This window comes from Carcharodon carcharias, chromosome 21 (assembly GCF_017639515.1).
Source record: "Carcharodon carcharias isolate sCarCar2 chromosome 21, sCarCar2.pri, whole genome shotgun sequence".
Lineage (NCBI taxonomy): Eukaryota > Metazoa > Chordata > Chondrichthyes > Lamniformes > Lamnidae > Carcharodon > Carcharodon carcharias.
In genome coordinates this window covers 46,732,521-46,751,284 of record NC_054487.1, presented here as the reverse complement: position 1 = coordinate 46,751,284, position 18,764 = coordinate 46,732,521, and the positions used below count along the sequence as shown (strand labels likewise).

The window sequence follows — 18,764 nt, the reverse complement described above, 5'->3', positions numbered from 1 at the left end:
ACAGCCAAACAATGTGCATTAGTTAGGAGGAGGAAAACAAAGGTTGTTTTTGAGAGCACTCAGAGCAGGAAATTAAGGAAAAGAAAATGGACAAGGATATGGTAGCCTACAGTCAAACAGATTTTGGTCAAAACCACCTATCTGCACCATTTAGACTAGCCACATACAATTCTTATGTTTAATATTGTGTGCTATGCTAGAGTTTATGGCTACACGGGAGAAGGACAACTGTTTTAGGATCTTGGTCATTGTTTTTCCTAGTTTCAAATTTAGAAGGAATTTGTATATACAAGTATCTCTCCTCTGAAGAATGAAAATACAATGAGTAAACTATTACTAGCTCAAAACAGTGTATTCTCCATTGTACCTCTTCAAAAACCACTGGGCCTAATGCCTAATCTTGCAATAACATCCCCAATACCACATAACTGTGCTGGTTGCTTATCCACAAAACAGTGAATTTATATCCCAAAAAGAAAAAAAAATACTTTTTTGCCACGATTATACAGCCTTGCTACAGCATTTCACTGTCAGGGGCTTGTTTTTAAAATATCCAGTTGTATTGCTCTCCACAGTTCCATAATATAAACTATCTAATCAACATCATGAACCAAAGTTTATCTACTAGAATTGATACTGACTCCAAAACACAGCACTCCTCATAGGCCGTTACTGCCACCCACAAAGAACTGAATAAAATCAAAAAAATAAGAACTACCCTATCTGCAATCACAAAAACATGGACATCACAGAAACTTTACAGTTCGGAAGGTGGCCATTCGGCCCATCGAATCTACACTGGCTCTGAAAAAGCATCCACTCGGTCCCAGTCCCCTGTCTTATACCCGTAACCTTGCACATTATTTCTTTTCAGGTAACAATCCAATTCCCTTTTGTATACCTCAATCGAACCTGCCTCTACCAGCCTTTCAGGGAGTTTGTTCCAGACTCGGGGTGAAAAGATTTTTCCTCACACCACATTTATTCCTTTTGCCAATTATTTTGAATGTGTGTCCTCTAGTTCTTGATGCTGTCTTGAGTGGAAACAGTTTTTCACTATTTACCCTGTCCATACCCCTCAGGGCCTTATTTCTATCAAGTCTCCTCTCAGCTGCCTTTTCTCCAAGGAAAAGAGTCCCAATCTCTCCAATTATTCTTCATAGCTACAGTTCTTTATCCCTGGAATCATTCTTGTGAATCCCCTCTGTACTCTCTTCAATGCCCTCACAACCTTCCTCAAATAAGATGCCCAGAAATGGACAAGTATTCCAGATGAGGCCTAACTAGTGTCTTATACAAGTTCAACATGACCTCCTTACTCTTGTATTCAATGCCCCTATTAATAAAGCTAAGATGCTATATGCTTTATTAACTGCGCTTTCAAATGCCCTACCATCTTCAATGACCTATTTACGTATACACCGAGGACCCTCTGTTCCTGCACCTCTTTTAGAGGCTCTCCCTTTATTTTATACTGCCCACCATATCTTTCCTGCCAAAATGAATCACCTCACTTCTCTGCATTAAACTTATCTGCCACTTGTCTGCCCAGCCCACCAACATGTCTATGCCCTTCTGAAGTTCAAGACTATCCCTATTACAGTTGACAACATTTCCAATCTTTGTATCATCTTAATTATCCTGCATTTGTCTAAGTGACTATTGATCTTATCCCGAACTATAGCTTCCAGACTGAGCTGTGTTAGAGATTGATTGATTGATTGCTCTACGATGTTGCAAGCCTGTCACCGCTGTGGTCCCTCTTTGAGGCTAGCACTCTGTTTTTGTGACTGTTGCACTCATATGCAAAAAAAAACCTTTTCTTTTGAATATCACCATTCTCTTTCAATTCCTTGTGGGTGGAGATAGGGGCCCGTGGATTAGGGGAGTTTCATTGTGGGCTGTATTAAACATAATAGCTAAACATTTTGGCTTGAGAGGGATAAGTTGTATTGTGCAACTGTGGGGGGAAGTACAATATTCAAAAACAAAACCTTGGCAGTGGAGTTTAAATGCAAGGCTTTCTAATCCTACAAAAGGACAATTTGGATCCCAGTAGGTTACTAACTCAATGTCTTGTGATGTGGCTGAGGTGTGTAAAATGAGTCTGTAGAGCTGTCAAACAGCTGTACTATGAATGTGATCACAAGGTTAGCCACCATCCCGAGTGATGTTTTAACAGATCCAATGGAGAATTCAATACAATACAAAAATAAAGACTCCATTACTATTGTAAATCCTTTTTAAATCCTGTGGAAGTGCAGGCAGTAATGTACAGGAAGAAAACACAAATGCTGATAAATGATTTGAAATGAGTAATGAAGAAAGGAACAAAAAATGCAGATAAATTATTAGACTGAATACTGAGACAGAGACATCGTTAATATACCTGAACTCTCAGTAGCCTTCATGACACAGGTATTGAATAAAGAGTGTTAAGCTACACTGGGAAAAGCAAAAACGATAAGAATGCAAGTGTACTATTCTGACTGGTTACAGACTTCATTAAATTTAGCATAATTTAAATGATGCTAATTAGGAAATTCAGCATAATGAAAAAGGGACTGTTTTCAGACAGGTCTTAGTGAAGGCGAGACATGGAAGCTCCTGCAATGCCATACTAAGCATATGAACATGGATCAGCTGTTTCAAATCTTGATCAATAACTGCCCCAAAAGTTTACCATCAACAAAAAATGACAAGGGTGGTTGATTGGTCACAAGTCTGGACAATAAGCCAGTGAATGATTCTCATTAGAAAATACCCTGTACAGTTTCCAAAAGTTGCTGTACAATACCCAGTAGCACCCACCAGCACCAAACAATACATTAAAGAAGTTGGCTTAGGGGTAGTTCATAAGACAGGGTCAGCCCATTTCACTTTGTTCCCAGAATACTATCCTGACTACCTAACCATAACTGTATCTCTGTTTAAATGAAGCCAAAGTTCTGGCTTCAACATCCTTCCTTGCATTCGGTTCCAGTTGTTGGTTCTGGCATCTATCCTAAACTTTAGCCTCAATTCTGAAGTTATGTCCTTCTAAACTATTGTTGTGGCATATCTGGAAGTATTGCTTTGTATTTTGTATGACGTTAAGTTATACTTTCAACTTATCTTTTGGAAAACTATTATCTTTTTCCTCAAATGATCCCCATAACAGGGATCAAATAAATTCTTTCCTCTGCAATACCTTTAGGGTTTGGATGGTCCCTTATGATGCAGCAGCCACAGCTGTTTGCAGTACTCTAGGTTCAGTCTACTCAAAACAACATGATGTCTGCAAATTTGAACTCTGGCATTGTAGCATAATATTCTGATTGTTTTTATTGCCTATTTAACTGTTTGGACATAGGCAAGCACCAAATAAACTAACTATTCTCCTGATAAATTATTCCACTCCAAACATGAGACTCCTATTTACTTATATACAACACTCCGCATTTGCCTGTGCTGAATTTCTTTTCCCACCAGTGCTTAGCATGTCAAGCTCTCTTTGGAAGATCCTGCTTGCCTCTTTAGGGTCCAGGTTTCTCTACGTTTTCTCCACTTGATCTGGGTGTCATTCATGTAACACTGGGAACAGTAACAGGGCCTTCTCAACAAAGACGGAACTGGAGTGCTGACTGTTCTCATTTGCTATAACTTTGAACTTGAGGGGTCCCTTCCATTATTTGGCTTGATGATAACGGCCCTGCTCCTAGACAGACAGATATCAAGGTTCTAATGGAGCTAGGAGCATATCGCTTAGTGAGTCAGTAACAGAAGAGCCTCTTATGTGACTGTGTGGATTCTGTTTTGTTTTAAATCTTGAACTTTAATCTAACAAGGAATTTTTAAAAAAATTCTCTTTTCACAATGTAAAATGACTGGAGAAACTGTTGCTACTGCTTTCAACATAAAACATGAAAGAGCAGCAGGATTAGTGACAGGCTTTTAAATATACCTCTCTTTACATTCTGCTTATTTTCAAAATCTTTTGAGTTATATTTGTGCTGGATAAAAGCCCAATAGAAAAAAGTACTGACATGTCTGCAGGGTATAATAAGTCTCCAATAAACTATAACCCAATGAAGAAGCGCCATCATGCAGTAGAGAAAACATATATAGATACGACACTGAATCTTATTTTTCACTCTCATTCAAGTAGCTGTATCAAAGCCACTTCCACATTGGAATAATAAGTAACGTTCAATCTGACATTGCCAGACTTGAACCATCTGGTGGGCAAGGGTGCAAAGTTGATCTTCAGTACTTTTGCTTACCTCCCTAGCAATGGGACAGAATAGCAGTAACTAGAATACACCACCAGTTAGTTAACTAGTCTTTTAAATTGTGGAATCGTTAGGAAGGTTTAATCATCCAAAAACCAACCCACCAATATTCGGCTACTTTGTATAAGGCTAAAGAGAGCTTCATCTACAGTCAACCAAACCTCTCCTTCACCCAAGCACCAACATAAGAACATAAGAAATAGGAGAAGGCCATGCGAGCACTTTCCACCATTCAATATGATCATGGCTAATCTTGGGCTTTGACTCCACTTTCCCATCTGCTTGACCTATCCCTTAATTTCTTGTGAGATCAAAAATCTGTCTATCTCAGCCTTAAAGATATTCAATGATAGTGCATCCACAACCCTCTGGAATAGAGGATCCAAAGATTCATAACCCTTTGAGTAAAGAAATTTCTCTGCATCTCATTCCTAAATGACTGACCCTTTTATCCTGAAACTGTGACCCTTTGTTTTAGATTCCCCAACCAGGGGAAACAATTTGTGCCAAGAATCACCTACAACAATCTGCAATGCTGATTAACCAGGCCCCAAAACCTAAATGCAACAAGAAAATGGAATATAATCAATTTCAATGCAGCAATTCAAATGAAATCTGTATGGATCCAATATTCAACCTGGAAACTGCTGTCACACCATGTGAATATTACATCATTCGAAACCTGGACAGCAATTATGCTGCATACCTAGAGTCATTGGTTTAGAAATTTGTTTAGGCATCAAGTAGGAGCAGGAAACAATCTGTTTGAAGCAGGAAACTAAATGATCTGAGAAACTGATACTGCTATAAATAATTGTGCTTCCAGATGCAGCTTTTCCAACTGAAAAATATGACTTTGATTGCACACTTAACGGCAGCCAGAGCCTGGCCCACACATCTTGGAGCAATTTTGGCAGCAGCAAGGAGCCTAAAACCCCTTGTTTACACATGTAAAAAGCCCAACACCCATTTAAAGCAGCCTTCAGCTATCACCTGAAGAAATGGTCCAATATCTAACTTGGTCTATCAGGTGTCTTTGGGTTGCAGTACTTTGGTGCCAGAAATTAGGCCTCTTTGCGTCTGTAAGAAGTATGAAACTCAATCCAATTTGTATTTCATTATTTATTAATTAAGGCAAAACACTCATGGCAACTGTCTCTGCTTCCTTCATTCCCTTCATGCTATTCAAACAAATAAACAGGGGAATAAAAATAACATGGTAATAATGTGCACTTTGGAGTTAACACCTCAATAATGTTAAGTAATCACTCCTAAATCTACATTTGAGAACTTTAAATAGCAAAGATCAGGCCAATCAAGCTCGCTTTTTCTGAGATATTTCAATTTGACCTAAACCATATTCGAACCCTTTCCCCTTTCAGGGCTGTAATTGCTATTTCAACCCATTTACATTTGTTAAGGAATTGCACTGCAGTGACCAATTATTTTACAAATATATTAGCCATTGTACAAAATTAATCCCACCTGACTTGCTGTTTATTCCCCAACAATTTCTGCATGTCATCCCAAAACCTACCACTTTCTTAACCTGCTACCACAATAATGCTGGCAAGCAACACCATCCTTTCAGTATTACCAATGGGCCAAGGTTGCTTTTATTACCCTAATAAAAAAAATAAGGGCTTTTGTGCAAGTTATGTACATTTTAAACCTAACATTTTCTATGCAAACATGTAAAACAAACACAGGAACCTTTTTTATTATAAGTATTACCTTAGGCCCTAGCCCAATTGACCACCATCATATCTGGCATGACAATTGAAAGAATATAATTAGAAATATCTTATTACTCCAGGATCATCTTGCAGAACAGAGGTAATCGCAAATCAGGAAGCACTTTCTTTTTTAAAAAAAATGGTCCAAATTTGGAATTCCCAGTTCCGAAAAGGTATGAATGCTGGGTCAATTACATTTTAAGGCCAAGATTGACATATTTTTGGTTAGGAAGGGCATGAGGGAAATGGAACAAAGCAGTGTATATGGTAGAGATTCCCATTATCAAATTGGTGGAATAGGCTCAAGGGGCTGAATAGCTAGCCTACTTCTGTTCCTCTGATTGTTGGCATGCTGTTAGGATGCCTGTCTGACAAAATTGTTGATGAGCCTGGATTAGTTGCACTTAATGACAAAATAAAAGCGACTATATTCACACCCATCAGAAATCCAGCCTCTAGGTTCCTTATTCCATCTCCTTCCCAGATGCCCGTTTCAGCTCAACACAACAGTAATTATCCTACACTAGGCTTCAAGCCTCATAACCCATCCATCAGCAAGACTGTTGACTTCCACCATTGAAATATCATCCATCTCCCCACATTGCCACTGAAACCTGCAGCTCCCACATGCTTTCCTACTTGTCTGTCTTCACTTTCTCTATGGCCTCCCATCAGGATCTGAAGAGCATTCTTATTATCTGGAAGATGAGATTTAGTTTGGTAGTCTAATTGCTCTCTCTTATTGTGGGCAATATTCTGCTTGAAAAAAAGTGGCAAATACTGTTTATGCACCTTGTGACACAGCAAAACACAGGTGTCAGCAAAGTGAACATAACAGAAGTGATGTCAGGTGCATGCAATCAATGATTATATGTGATGTAAGGCTTGCAGGTGGGTCAGCATGAATGCAGGCAAGACTGCGAATTAAAAACAGCCAGCTGAAGACTGGGTGTGAATAACATGTGGCTTCCTGGTTATTGAAGGCAAGCAATTCAAGGTCTTTGAGTGTGAGAGGTGATGACTATATGCTGCTGAAATAATGCAGTGCATTTTAAAAGATGCTGCTGACTCCTCTTACATTCCCTGCCTTGGTAAAAATCAAAATAATTCTAGAAGCAAGTTGTTATGCATGGCATTGTTCCATGAGCACACTCTGGCCTGGCAAGCTCTTCTCACTGCTTTCTTTTAATGGCTACACCACTCAACCAAACAAAGCACCCCCCTTTAATCTAAAAACTTATATTTACGAAGCACTTTTAACATAATAAAACATCCTTAAACACTTACAGGAGTATTATAAAACAAAATATGGCACCAAGCCTCATAAGGAGATATCAAGTCAGATGGCCAAAAGCACATTCAAAGAGGTATGTTTTAAGGAGTCTCGTAAAGAAGGAAAGCTAAGAGGAAATTCCAGAGCCTAGGACCTAGACAACTGAAGTCACCACCGCCAGTGATGAATTGGAGATACTCACGAGTCCAGAATTAAATGGCCTTAGGTATCTCAGAGGGTTATGGGGCTGGAGGAGGTTACAGAGATTGGGAAGGCTACTGGGAGGGATTTGAAACCGAGATAGAGAATTTTAAAATCAAGACACTGCTTGACTGGGGGGGCCAATGTCGGTCAGTGAGCACAGAGTTGATGGGTGAACAGGACTTCAGTTTGAAACACTTCACGCAGATCTGGCACTCACTGCTCACTTTCTAATTCCTCCTGTGTTGACCCCCCTTTAAGGTGCTGCAGGCCTATAATTTTGCAGTAGCACACAAATCCCCACAAGCTTCCAGTAAGACATAATCAGGAGTTCATCAGTTACTAAAATTTGACTGACTCCAAAAACTGTAGAGGAGTAACTCTGGGTAGATGCAATAACACTCACTGTTATTCTATTGATGTTTACACCCAAGTGGAAATTCTAGCCCAGTGCATCAGGCTTCTTGCACTATCAGGGTCACGGTCATCTTTCCATTTCCTGTGATATGAGGGGAGGCAGTGGCATAGTAGTATTGTCACTGGACTGGTAATCCAGAGACCCAGGGTAATGCTTTCGAATCCCACCATGGCAGATGGTGGAATCTGGATGACCCCATCTGGTTCACTAAAGGAAATCTGTCCTTACCTACATGTGACTCCAGATCCACAGCCATGTGGTCAGCTCTTAAATGCCCTCTGAATTAGGGATGGGCAATAAATACTGGCCAGTGATGCCCACATCCCAAGAATGAACAAAAAAAGTGCATACACAAATATCCCAGCATTATACAGATTGTACAAATGCTCAATTGTAAAACATGAACATGATGGAATAGAAGGAATGTTGTCATCACATCTGTATTCATTGGTCAAGTTATCCAATTAATCCCACTCCTGTTCTTCCCCCATACCTCTGTAAACAACCAACCATTCTTGCAGTTCCAAATTTATTTCCACATCCCTACCATCTCAGTTCCTGCATAACAGGGCAAATACTCAAAAGTGACTGTGCATGCTACTAAAATTAATCAATGAGTGCGTGGATTGAAGCTTTACATATGACAATGTGACATATGCAAACCTGTGTCACTCACTCAATAAGGCAAAAGCCAAAAGCTTGCTCAATACCAATTTCAGGTCATTAATCCACCAGCTTGACGAGATGAACTATATTGTGTTTAATCTCACAGAAAATAGGCTAATTATTTTAATAACCAATGCATAAATTTATAGTTGAGATTTAATACCCAATGTACAACTAGCTGAGATTACAGCCATCGTGATGTACAAATATTGTCAGTTAAACATCAACGAGCACCTCAGTTACATCTACTTATCGAAGGGCTGTTATGAACAGTCTTTATGAAGGAATTAGCCGGTGTTTCTTTCCCCTCCGCCACTGACCCTCAGTCTGATCCAGTCGGCCCGGGCCAGAGCCGTTAGTTTCCCTCCTCCCGCCACCCAGGCCTCTCGGTCCCGCCGCCGCCCTCAGCCTCAAACTCGCACCTGTTCCACGAAGTTCTTCACTTCCTCCACATCTCCGTTCTTGATGGCCCAGATTACTTTGAGGTCAGCTTCCGACATGTTTTATTGCGTTCGGGCGGTCTCTCACTCTCTCTCTGCGAGCGGCTGCTTAACGGGTCGCTTCGGCGACGGCCTCCGGAGGGGGGTGGGGGGTGGAAGGGAAAACGGACCTACACCCAGGGAAGAATATCAGTGTAACACCGATAGTGACGGCATTTCCGGTCCGCACTTCCGCCGGGATAACTTCCGGTTCCACAGAATAATAACAAGATCAGAAAATCAAAGGGAAGCGGAGGTGGAGGAGAGGGGGATGGAGATGGAGGGAAAGGGGGAGGGATAGAGAGAGGGACGGGAGAATCTCAGATTTTATCTGGCCATTGCTGCACCCGAGGTGGTCTCTCTCTCTGTGTGCCCCCCCCCCCCCACACAATCTGCTCTTGTTTCCCCTTTTCCCGTTCACACTCTAAATGGCCGTGAAACGATTTGGTTAAAAACAGAAAAGAGCTGGAAAGATTCAGCAGGTCTGGTAGCATCTGTGGAGAGAGAAGCAGGGTTAACATTTCAGGTCGAATGGCTCTTTCAGAGCCCAGTGGTTTTGGTTAGTTATTTCTGTAGGGAGGTTATTCCAGTTTCTTATGGTATTTCGTATGAAGCCGTTCACACGTGCTTGTGTGCGATATTGGAGAGGCTGAGACCGGTTGGTCTGCAGCGGACTGCTCGTTTAATATACGGTGGGATTAGCAGGTACATGGCGTTACTGCTTTGTAGAACGGCATAAGCCTATTCAGCTGTTTTCGCTGTTTGAATATAGGCCAATCCAGGGAGTTCAGCGTAAACGTAACGTTGGATGTTGTCGCATAGTCGTTAAAGACCATACTAGAAAAAAAATTGCCGTTTGTTTACAAGGTAGGCTTAGTAGGGGTCCCAGGTCATTTCTGCATACTCCAGTTTAGATATATCAAAGCCTTGTGTGCAACAATCTTTACTGTTTGTCACATTTGGTTAGATTTCTCCTTACAAATCCTAGGATTTTGTTTGTGCCATTTGCAGCATAGTTTATGTGGTGAGAAAACACCAAGATACAAGCTGTTGAAAGATGTACGGTTGACTTCCATCAATCTAAATGTGAAGGTCCATGGCAGTCTGCATCTTTTGCATGCAAGATGTAGCATTTTAATGGCTTGAAAGTCATTTTCCATCTATGGGGCCGTTGACAGTGCATCTAAGTCCTTCTGCAATTGTACTTGGTCTTCCTGCTTATGAATGGATCAGTTCTTGAGGCAGTTGTTTGCAAAGAGCTTGATTTTGGTTCAGGGCTGATTCTAAGACTCTTAGGTCCCTTATGTACAGCAGGAACATCAGGGAACACCTAATGTAACTGGTACAAATTTGACCTTTCCCCATTGACAGCAACATGTTGGCACCTGTTGGTTAGCCAAATTTATATCCACTATAAGGTTTCACCTCTTATTCTGTAAGGGTTGATTTTATGCTGGAGCTTTTGGTGAGCTACAGAATTAAATGCTTTACTAAAGTCTAGTATCTGCATATTAATTTGTGCTCCAAGTTCTTGGTCAAGGTAACACATGATTTCATCTGCAATATTAACAAAATTGCATCTCACAAGAGTGTGCTTTCAAGAACTCATGCTGATACATTTTCAGGATGTTATGTTTGTCTACATGTGCCAAGATTTGGTGGGCAACTATATGCTCTAGTATTTGACAGGAAACTGAAGTGTGTGTGATCAGTGTATGCTTAGTGGGGAGTGATGGGATTGCTCCTTTAAAGACAGGGCAGAATTTAGCAGTTAACCAATCTGGTAACCCTCCTCCTGTCCCCCACTTTCCTTTAGTGACAGATTTTGTGGTTCAGCAAGTGCTGGTACTAGTTCTTCATGTTCTTTCATTATGTACACAGATATTCCAGGTCCACATGCTTTGTGTTGATCCAATCCTTGTAGGAGTTTTAATACTCCAGCTTAATTTATGATATTGGGGGTGGTGTATCCATTCATGGTTGGGCGAATATTCAGGGCTTCTGCTTGCTTGAAACCATCACAAATTATGGATTTCAAAAGGGAAAAATGGACTTAATGAATTTTTGAGGATCTAACAGTGTGTCTAGACAATGGAAATGCAGTTGATGTAATTTATCTGGATTTCGTAAGGCCTTCGATGAGGTATACATTAATGATCTAGATGAAGGAACTGAGGGCATTCTGGCTAAGTTTGCAGATGGTACAAAGATAGGTGGAGGGACAGATAGTATTGAGGAGGCAGGGGGGCTGTAGAAGGATTTGGACAGGTTAGGAGAATGGGCAAAGAATTGGCAGATGGAATACAGCGTGGGGAAGTGTGAGGTCATGCACTTTGGTAGGAAGAATAGAGGCAAAGACTATTTTCTAAATGGGGAGAGAATTCAGAAATCTGGAGTGCAAAGGGACTTGAGAGTCCTAGTTTAGGATTCTCTTAAGGTTAACTTGCAGGTTGAGTTGGTAGTTAGGAAGGCAAATGCAATGTTGGCATTTATTTCGAGTGGACTAGAATATAAAAGCAGGGATGTGCTGCTGAGGCTTTATAAGGCTCTGGTCAGACCACATTTAAAATAGTGTGAGCAATTTTGGGCCCTGTACCTCAGGAAGGATGTTCTGGCCCTGGAGAGAGTCCAGAGGAGGTTCACGAGAACGATCCCAGGAATGAAAGGCTTAACATTTGAGGAACGTTTGAGGACTCTGGGTCTATACTTGATGGAGTTTAGAAGGATGAGGGGCGATTTGATTGAAACTTATAGAATACTGAAAGGCCTGGATTAGTAGGGGAAACTAGAACCTGAGGGCACAGCCTCGGCGTAAAGGGAGCAGAGATGAGGAGAAACTTCTTTAGCCAGAAAGTGGTGAATCTATGGAATTCATTGCCACAGAAGGCTGTGGAGGCCAGGTCATTGAGTGTATTTAAGACCGAGATAGATAGGTTCTTGATTGGTAAGGGGATCAAAGGTTATGGGGCGAAGGCGGGAGAATGGGGTTGAGAAACTTATCAGCCATGATTGAATGGCGGAGCAGACTTGATTGGCCGAATGGCCTAATTTCTGCTCCTATGTCTTATGGTGCCCCATAATAGACTAATGAGAATATCGAGTCAGGGGACAACTGGCAGAATGGATTGCTAGCTGGCTTCGAGACAGAAAGCAGAGAGTGGGAATAATCAGAGTGGCAGAACGTGGGAAATGGTGTTCCACAAGGATCAGTGCTAGGACTGTTGTTGTTCACAATTTACATTAATGATTTGAACTTTGGAATCAAAAATGTAATTTCTAAATTTGCAGATGACTCAAATTGTGGGCATGGTCAATAATGACGAGGACTGCTATAAATGTAGAATGGGCAAATAAACACATTTTAAAAAAATTTATTGCCCATCCCAAATTGAAAGGGTTTTTACAACAATTGACAATGGTTTCATGGCAATCATTAGATTTTCAATTCCAGATTTTTATTGAACTCAAATTCCACCATCTGCTGTAGTGGGATTGAATCTGGGTCCCCGGAGCATGACCCCGGGTCTCTAGATTGCTAGCCCAGTGACAATACCACCACGCCATTGCCTGCCCATAAATGTAATATTTTTGGTAGGAAGAATAGAAAGATTATTTATTGCTTGGAAGACATGAGTGTAGCGAGGTAAAGGAACAAAGGAATCTCGGAGTACAAATAGATCAAACACTAAAATTTGTGCCACAGGTTATCAAGGCCATAACAAAAAAAGAAAACCAAGCTCTTAAGCTTTACTTCTAGAGGGATAGAATTGAAAAAGTGGGAAGTTTTGCTAAACCTGCTTTGAACGTTACTTAGACCACATTTTAGAGTACTGCGTGCAGTCCTGGTTGACGTATTATAAAAAGGATATTTATGGAGAGAGTGCAGAGAAGATTTACATGGATGATACCAGAAATGGGTGGATATACATATCAAGAAAGGATTGACAGGCTGGAGAATCCCGAGAATTGAAGGCTGAAGGGTAACGTAATAGATCTTTAAAATTATAAAAGGTTTTGATAGAGTGGATACAGAGAGAATGTTTCTTCTTGTGGAGAAGTTCATAACAAGAGGCCATCAATATAGGATGGTCACCAAGAAATTCAACAGGGATTTAAGAGGAAACTTCTTTACACAAAGAGTGGTAAGAACATGGAACTGGCTACCATGCAGCATGGTTGAAGTGAATAGTGTAGATGCAGTTAAGTGGAAACTAGACAAGCATATAAGGAAGACGGGAGTAGAGGGTTATGATGATAGATTTGGATGAGAAAAGATAGGAGGAAGTTTGAGTGGAGCATAAAAGCCTGCATGGACTGGTTGAGCCAAATAGCCTGTCTCTATGCCATATACCCTAGTAATCGAAAAGAGTCCTTGTGTGGTATTGCAGAATGATTTTTGCTTTTGTGCGCATCAAGCACTGGTATTATTTGGGAGCTGAGTGGAGATTTTCAGTATTTAGTATGTCTTGTATAGATGTTGTCTAATATTTCGAAGCTTGCTGAAAGCTTCCCAGTCTCTAGCTTTCCCTGTTTATTTGGCTCTATTGTAGCTATGTTTGCGTTTTCTAATATTTATAATTATGTTCGTCAAGGGAATGCCTTTCCCATCCTTCCCCTTTTTACTGGGGATTTGGGATTTCACAGCATTAATGATGGCATTTCATGGCATGATTCAGGTCTCATCCGAGGACCTGTCTTCAAATCCATCAGACGTATATTCACAGGAGTCTCCCAGATGGTTTTGATCACTGATAATTCTCCTTTCCTGCAGCGATACATTTAAAAAAAAAGATTTATTCATTTAAGGGATATGAGCACGCTGGTTAGGCCAGCATTTATTGCCCATCCTTGATTTCCCTTAAGATGATAGGGCAGTGTTCCGTCTTCTTGAACTGCTGCAGCCCGGGTGTCGTAGGAACACCCGGGCTGTGGATTTCTTTTTATTAACCTCGATTTCTACCTGGATTTCTGTCATTATGGAGGTCCCTCATGCCAGGTTTCACTTAAGTACTTTTAATACAAGCTGGATAGGATATTAGAAGTCCGTCTGCGTTGTTCAAGCAGGTGAGCTCTTACAAATGTTAACTAGACTGAAGTTCCCCATGATGTCAGTGAACATTTAGGTCAGTCATGCCATAATTGGGCGTCAGGATGTATTGAGTTTGTTTTCTAGTTTATGCTTGGTAGGTTAATGTCCCCACCCAGGACAATGAATTACAAAATGTCAATTGACAACTAAAAATTATAAATTGATATTACCAGAGACCATCTTTGACAGATTTTTTTCCAGATTCTCCAGCATTTATGTTTTTAAGGCTGGATTTTAATAAATGGTTCCAACGAAAACAGATTTGTTTCCTTGCATAAGGATTTTCCGAATGTTGTAACATAGGGGTCATCTTCCAGAGGTGATACAAATATATTGCTTTTGAAGGCTAGAAGCTTGCGCCTGACCCTAGATAGATGTCTGTCCTCTATGCACCATATTCCTAGGATAGACCAGTTTGGTTGGAAAAGTGTCATCTTAATGAACCTCACCAGCAAGAACTGTGTGTCCTCCGATTGTATCAGTGTCTGGGGCTCTACTTTCTTGCTGTTGCTTCAGAAACTATGATAATTTACCACGAGGATTTTCAAATTCTTGACTTCACACCTGTCTTGGCTGTTGTGGGGGTTTATACATACTACTTGAGTTTTCCCTTATATCAAAAAACTTAGCTAAGAGTACTCAAACTTCTGTTGACACCATGTCCTGAGCTGCCAAAGAATGAATCTGACACATTTCATAGTCCAAATGTTAAACTGAAGTAGGCACGTTTGTGCCGCGTTCTGCAAGGTTTTGTACTGTCTGAAGATTGGAAGAAAGTGAAAGAGTGGGAGGCAAGTGGGGCTGGGTGAGGTAGAGTGATTGTGTGTGTGTGTAAGTGTGAGATAGGTAGAGAGAGAGAGAGAGAGGATTGGGGGAAGAGAGGGAACGTGAAGGGGTAGTGGGGGTGAGAATGGGAATGCGAGGCAGGAGTTGGAGAGAGGGAGTGGGGGGAGAGTGAGGGAGGAGTGGCGCAGAGAGAGAATGTGAGGGAGGAGTGGTGCAGAGACGGAGAACATGAGGGAGGAGTGGCGCAGAGACGGAGAACTTGAGGGAGGAGTGGCGCAGAGACGGAGAACGTGAGGGAGAAGTGGCGCAGAGACGGAGAACGTGAGGGAGGAGTGGCGCAGAGACGGAGAACGTGAGGGAGGAGTGGCGCAGAGACGGAGAACGTGAGGGAGGAGTGGCGCAGAGACGGAGAACGTGAGGGAGGAGTGGCGCAGAGACGGAGAACGTGAGGGAGGAGTGGCGCAGAGACGGAGAACGTGAGGGAGGAGTGGCGCAGAGACGGAGAACGTGAGGGAGGAGTGGCGCAGAGACGGAGAACGTGAGGGAGGAGTGGCGCAGAGACGGAGAACGTGAGGGAGGAGTGGCGCAGAGACGGAGAACGTGAGGGAGGAGTGGCGCAGAGACGGAGAACGTGAGGGAGGAGTGGCGCAGAGACGGAGAACGTGAGGGAGGAGTGGCGCAGAGACGGAGAACGTGAGGGAGGAGTGGCGCAGAGACGGAGAACGTGAGGGAGGAGTGGCGCAGAGACGGAGAACGTGAGGGAGGAGTGGCGCAGAGACGGAGAACGTGAGGGAGGAGTGGCGCAGAGACGGAGAACGTGAGGGAGGAGTGGCGCAGAGACGGAGAACGTGAGGGAGGAGTGGCGCAGAGACGGAGAACGTGAGGGAGGAGTGGCGCAGAGACGGAGAACGTGAGGGAGGAGTGGCGCAGAGACGGAGAACGTGAGGGAGGAGTGGCGCAGAGACGGAGAACGTGAGGGAGGAGTGGCGCAGAGACGGAGAACGTGAGGGAGGAGTGGTGCAGAGACGGAGAACGTGAGGGAGGAGTGGCGCAGAGACGGAGAACGTGAGGGAGGAGTGGCGCAGAGACGGAGAACGTGAGGGAGGAGTGGCGCAGAGACGGAGAACGTGAGGGAGGAGTGGCGCGAGAACGTGAGGGAGGAGTGGCGCGAGAACGTGAGGGAGGAGTGGCGCGAGAACGTGAGGGAGGAGTGGCGCGAGAACGTGAGGGAGGAGTGGCGCGAGAACGTGAGGGAGGAGTGGCGCGAGAACGTGAGGGAGGAGTGGCGCGAGAACGTGAGGGAGGAGTGGCGCGAGAACGTGAGGGAGGGGTGGCGCGAGAACGTGAGGGAGGGGTGGCGCAGGGACGGAGAACGTGAGGGAGGGGTGGCGCAGAGACGGAGAACGTGAGGGGGGGTGGCGCAGAGACGGAGAACGTGAGGGAGGAGTGGCGCAGAGACGGAGAACGTGAGGGAGGAGTGGCACAGAGAGAGAGAGTGTGAGGAAAGAGTGGCTCAGCGACAGACAATGCGAGAAAGGAGTGATGCCGAGAGACTGTGTGCGAGGAAGGAACGATGCAGAAAGAGGATGTGTCAGAGGGAGGAGTGATGCAGAGAGTATGTCAGAGAGGAGTGGCGCAGAGCGTGTGAGGCCCGTGTGATGCACCCAGAGAGAGACTGTAGTGGGGGAGTAAGGCAGAGTGAGAGAGGGAGAGTGAGGGAGGAGAGATGCAGTGAGAGAATGACGGAGGAGTGGCACAGAAAGAGAGAATGAGGGAGGAGAAAACAGAAAGAAGGGGAGAGAGGGTGTGAGGGAAGAGTGTCACAGAGGTAGAGGGGGAGTGTGAAGATAGAGTGGAATGGCAAGAGGGGGCACGTGCGATGGAGGAGCGGCACAGAGACAGAACGTGAGAGAGGAGTGTGGTAGAGACAGTGTGTGCGAGGAAGGAATGATGTGGAGAGAGAATGTGTGAGAGGGAGGTGTGATGCAGAGAATGTGTGTGAGAGAGAGGAGTTGTGCAGAGAGACGGGGAGAGTGTGAGTGATGGATGGTGCAAATAGAGGGGGAAAGTGTGAGGGAGGGATGGCGCAGTGAGGGAGGATTTGTGCAGTGACGGAGGAGTGGCACGGAGTGTGTGACGGCAGTGTGATGCACAGAGAGAGAGAGAGTGTGTAGGGTAATGAGGCAGAGGGAGAGTGAGGGAGGAGAGGTGCAGCAAGGACAAGTGAGGGAGGAGAGATGCAGTGAGAGTGAGTGACAGAGGAGTGGCACAGAGAGAGAGAATGAGGGAGGTTAATCCCATAAGTAGGGGAGAGTGGGTGTGGGGGAGGAGTGGCACAGGGAGATAGTGTGAGGGAGCAGTGGCGCGGAGACAGAATGTGAGGAAGGAGTGGCGCGGAGAGAGAGAATGTGAGGGAGGAGTGGTGTGGAGAGAGAATGTGAGGGAGGAGTTGCGCAGAGACAGAGAATGTGAAGCAGGAGTGGCGCAGGGACTGAGAATGTTAGGGAGGAGTGGCGCGCAGAGAGAGAATGTGAGGGAGCAGTGATGTGGAGAGCGAATGTGAGAGGAGTGGCGCAGAGACAGAATGTGAGGGATGAGTGGCGCAGAGACAGAGAATGTGAGGGAGGAGTGACGCAGAGACAGAGGATGTGAGGGGGGAGTGACGCAGAGACAGAGAATGTGAGGGAGGAGTGGTGCAGAGACAGAGAATGTGAGGGAGGAGTGGTGCAGAGACAGAGAATGTGAGGGAGGAGTGGTGCAGAGACAGAGAATGTGAGGGAGGAGTGGTGCAGAGACAGAATGTGAGGGAGGAGTGGCGCAGAGACAGAGAATGTGAGGGAGGAGTGGCGCAGAGATCGAGAATGTGAGGGAGGAGTGGCGCAGAGACAGAATGTGAGGGAGGAGTGGCGCAGAGACAGAATGTGAGGGAGGAGTGGCGCAGAGACAGAATGTGAGGGAGGAGTGGCGCAGAGACAGAATGTGAGGGAGGAGTGGCGCAGAGACAGAATGTGAGGGAGGAGTGGCGCAGAGACAGAATGTGAGGGAGGAGTGGCGCAGAGACAGAATGTGAGGGAGGAGTGGCGCAGAGACAGAATGTGAGGGAGGAGTGGCGCAGAGACAGAATGTGAGGGAGGAGTGGCGCAGAGACAGAATGTGAGGGAGGAGTGGCGCAGAGACAGAATGTGAGGGAGGAGTGGCGCAGAGACAGAATGTGAGGGAGGAGTGGCGCAGAGACAGAATGTGAGGGAGGAGTGGCGCAGAGACAGAACGTGAGGGAGGAGTGGCGCAGAAACGGAGAACGTGAGGGAGGAGTGGCGCAGGGACGGAGAACGTGAGGGAAGAGTGGCGCAGGGACGGAGAACGTGAGGGAAGAGTGGCGCAGGGACGGAGAACGTGAGGGAGGAGTGGCGCAGGGACGGAGAACGTGAGGGAGGAGTGGCGCAGGGACGGAGAACGTGAGGGAGGAGTGGCGCAGGGACGGAGAACGTGAGGGAGGAGTGGCGCAGGGACGGAGAACGTGAGGGAGGTGAGGCGCAGAGACGGAGAACGTGAAGGAGGAGAGGCGCAGAGACGGAGAACGTGAGGGAGGAGAGTCGCAGAGACGGAGAACGTGAGGGAGGAGTGGCGCAGAGACGGAGAACGTGAGGGAGGAGTGGCGCAGAGACGGAGAACGTGAGGGAGGAGTGACGCAGAGACAGAGAACGTGAGGGAGGAGAGGCACAGGGAGAGAGTGTGAGGAAGGAGTGGCTCAGCGACAGACAATGCGAGAAAGGAGTGATGCCGAGAGACTGTGTGCGAGGAAGGAACGATGCAGAAAGAGGATGTGTCAGAGGGAGGAGTGATGC

At 44.7% G+C, this 18,764-nt stretch overlaps 1 protein-coding gene across 1 annotated transcript in view; it reads right to left on the bottom strand.

Moving 5' to 3' along the window:
- mtpn (myotrophin) overlaps positions 1 to 9,193 on the bottom strand; it is a 56,766-nt gene extending 47,573 nt beyond the window's left edge. The window contains exon 1 of the mRNA XM_041216512.1: positions 8,988 to 9,193. Coding sequence (XP_041072446.1) covers positions 8,988 to 9,065 — 78 coding nt within the window. The 5' untranslated portion in view covers positions 9,066 to 9,193. The remainder of the gene's footprint in view (positions 1 to 8,987) is intronic.
- Positions 9,194 to 18,764: the final 9,571 nt, after the last annotated feature.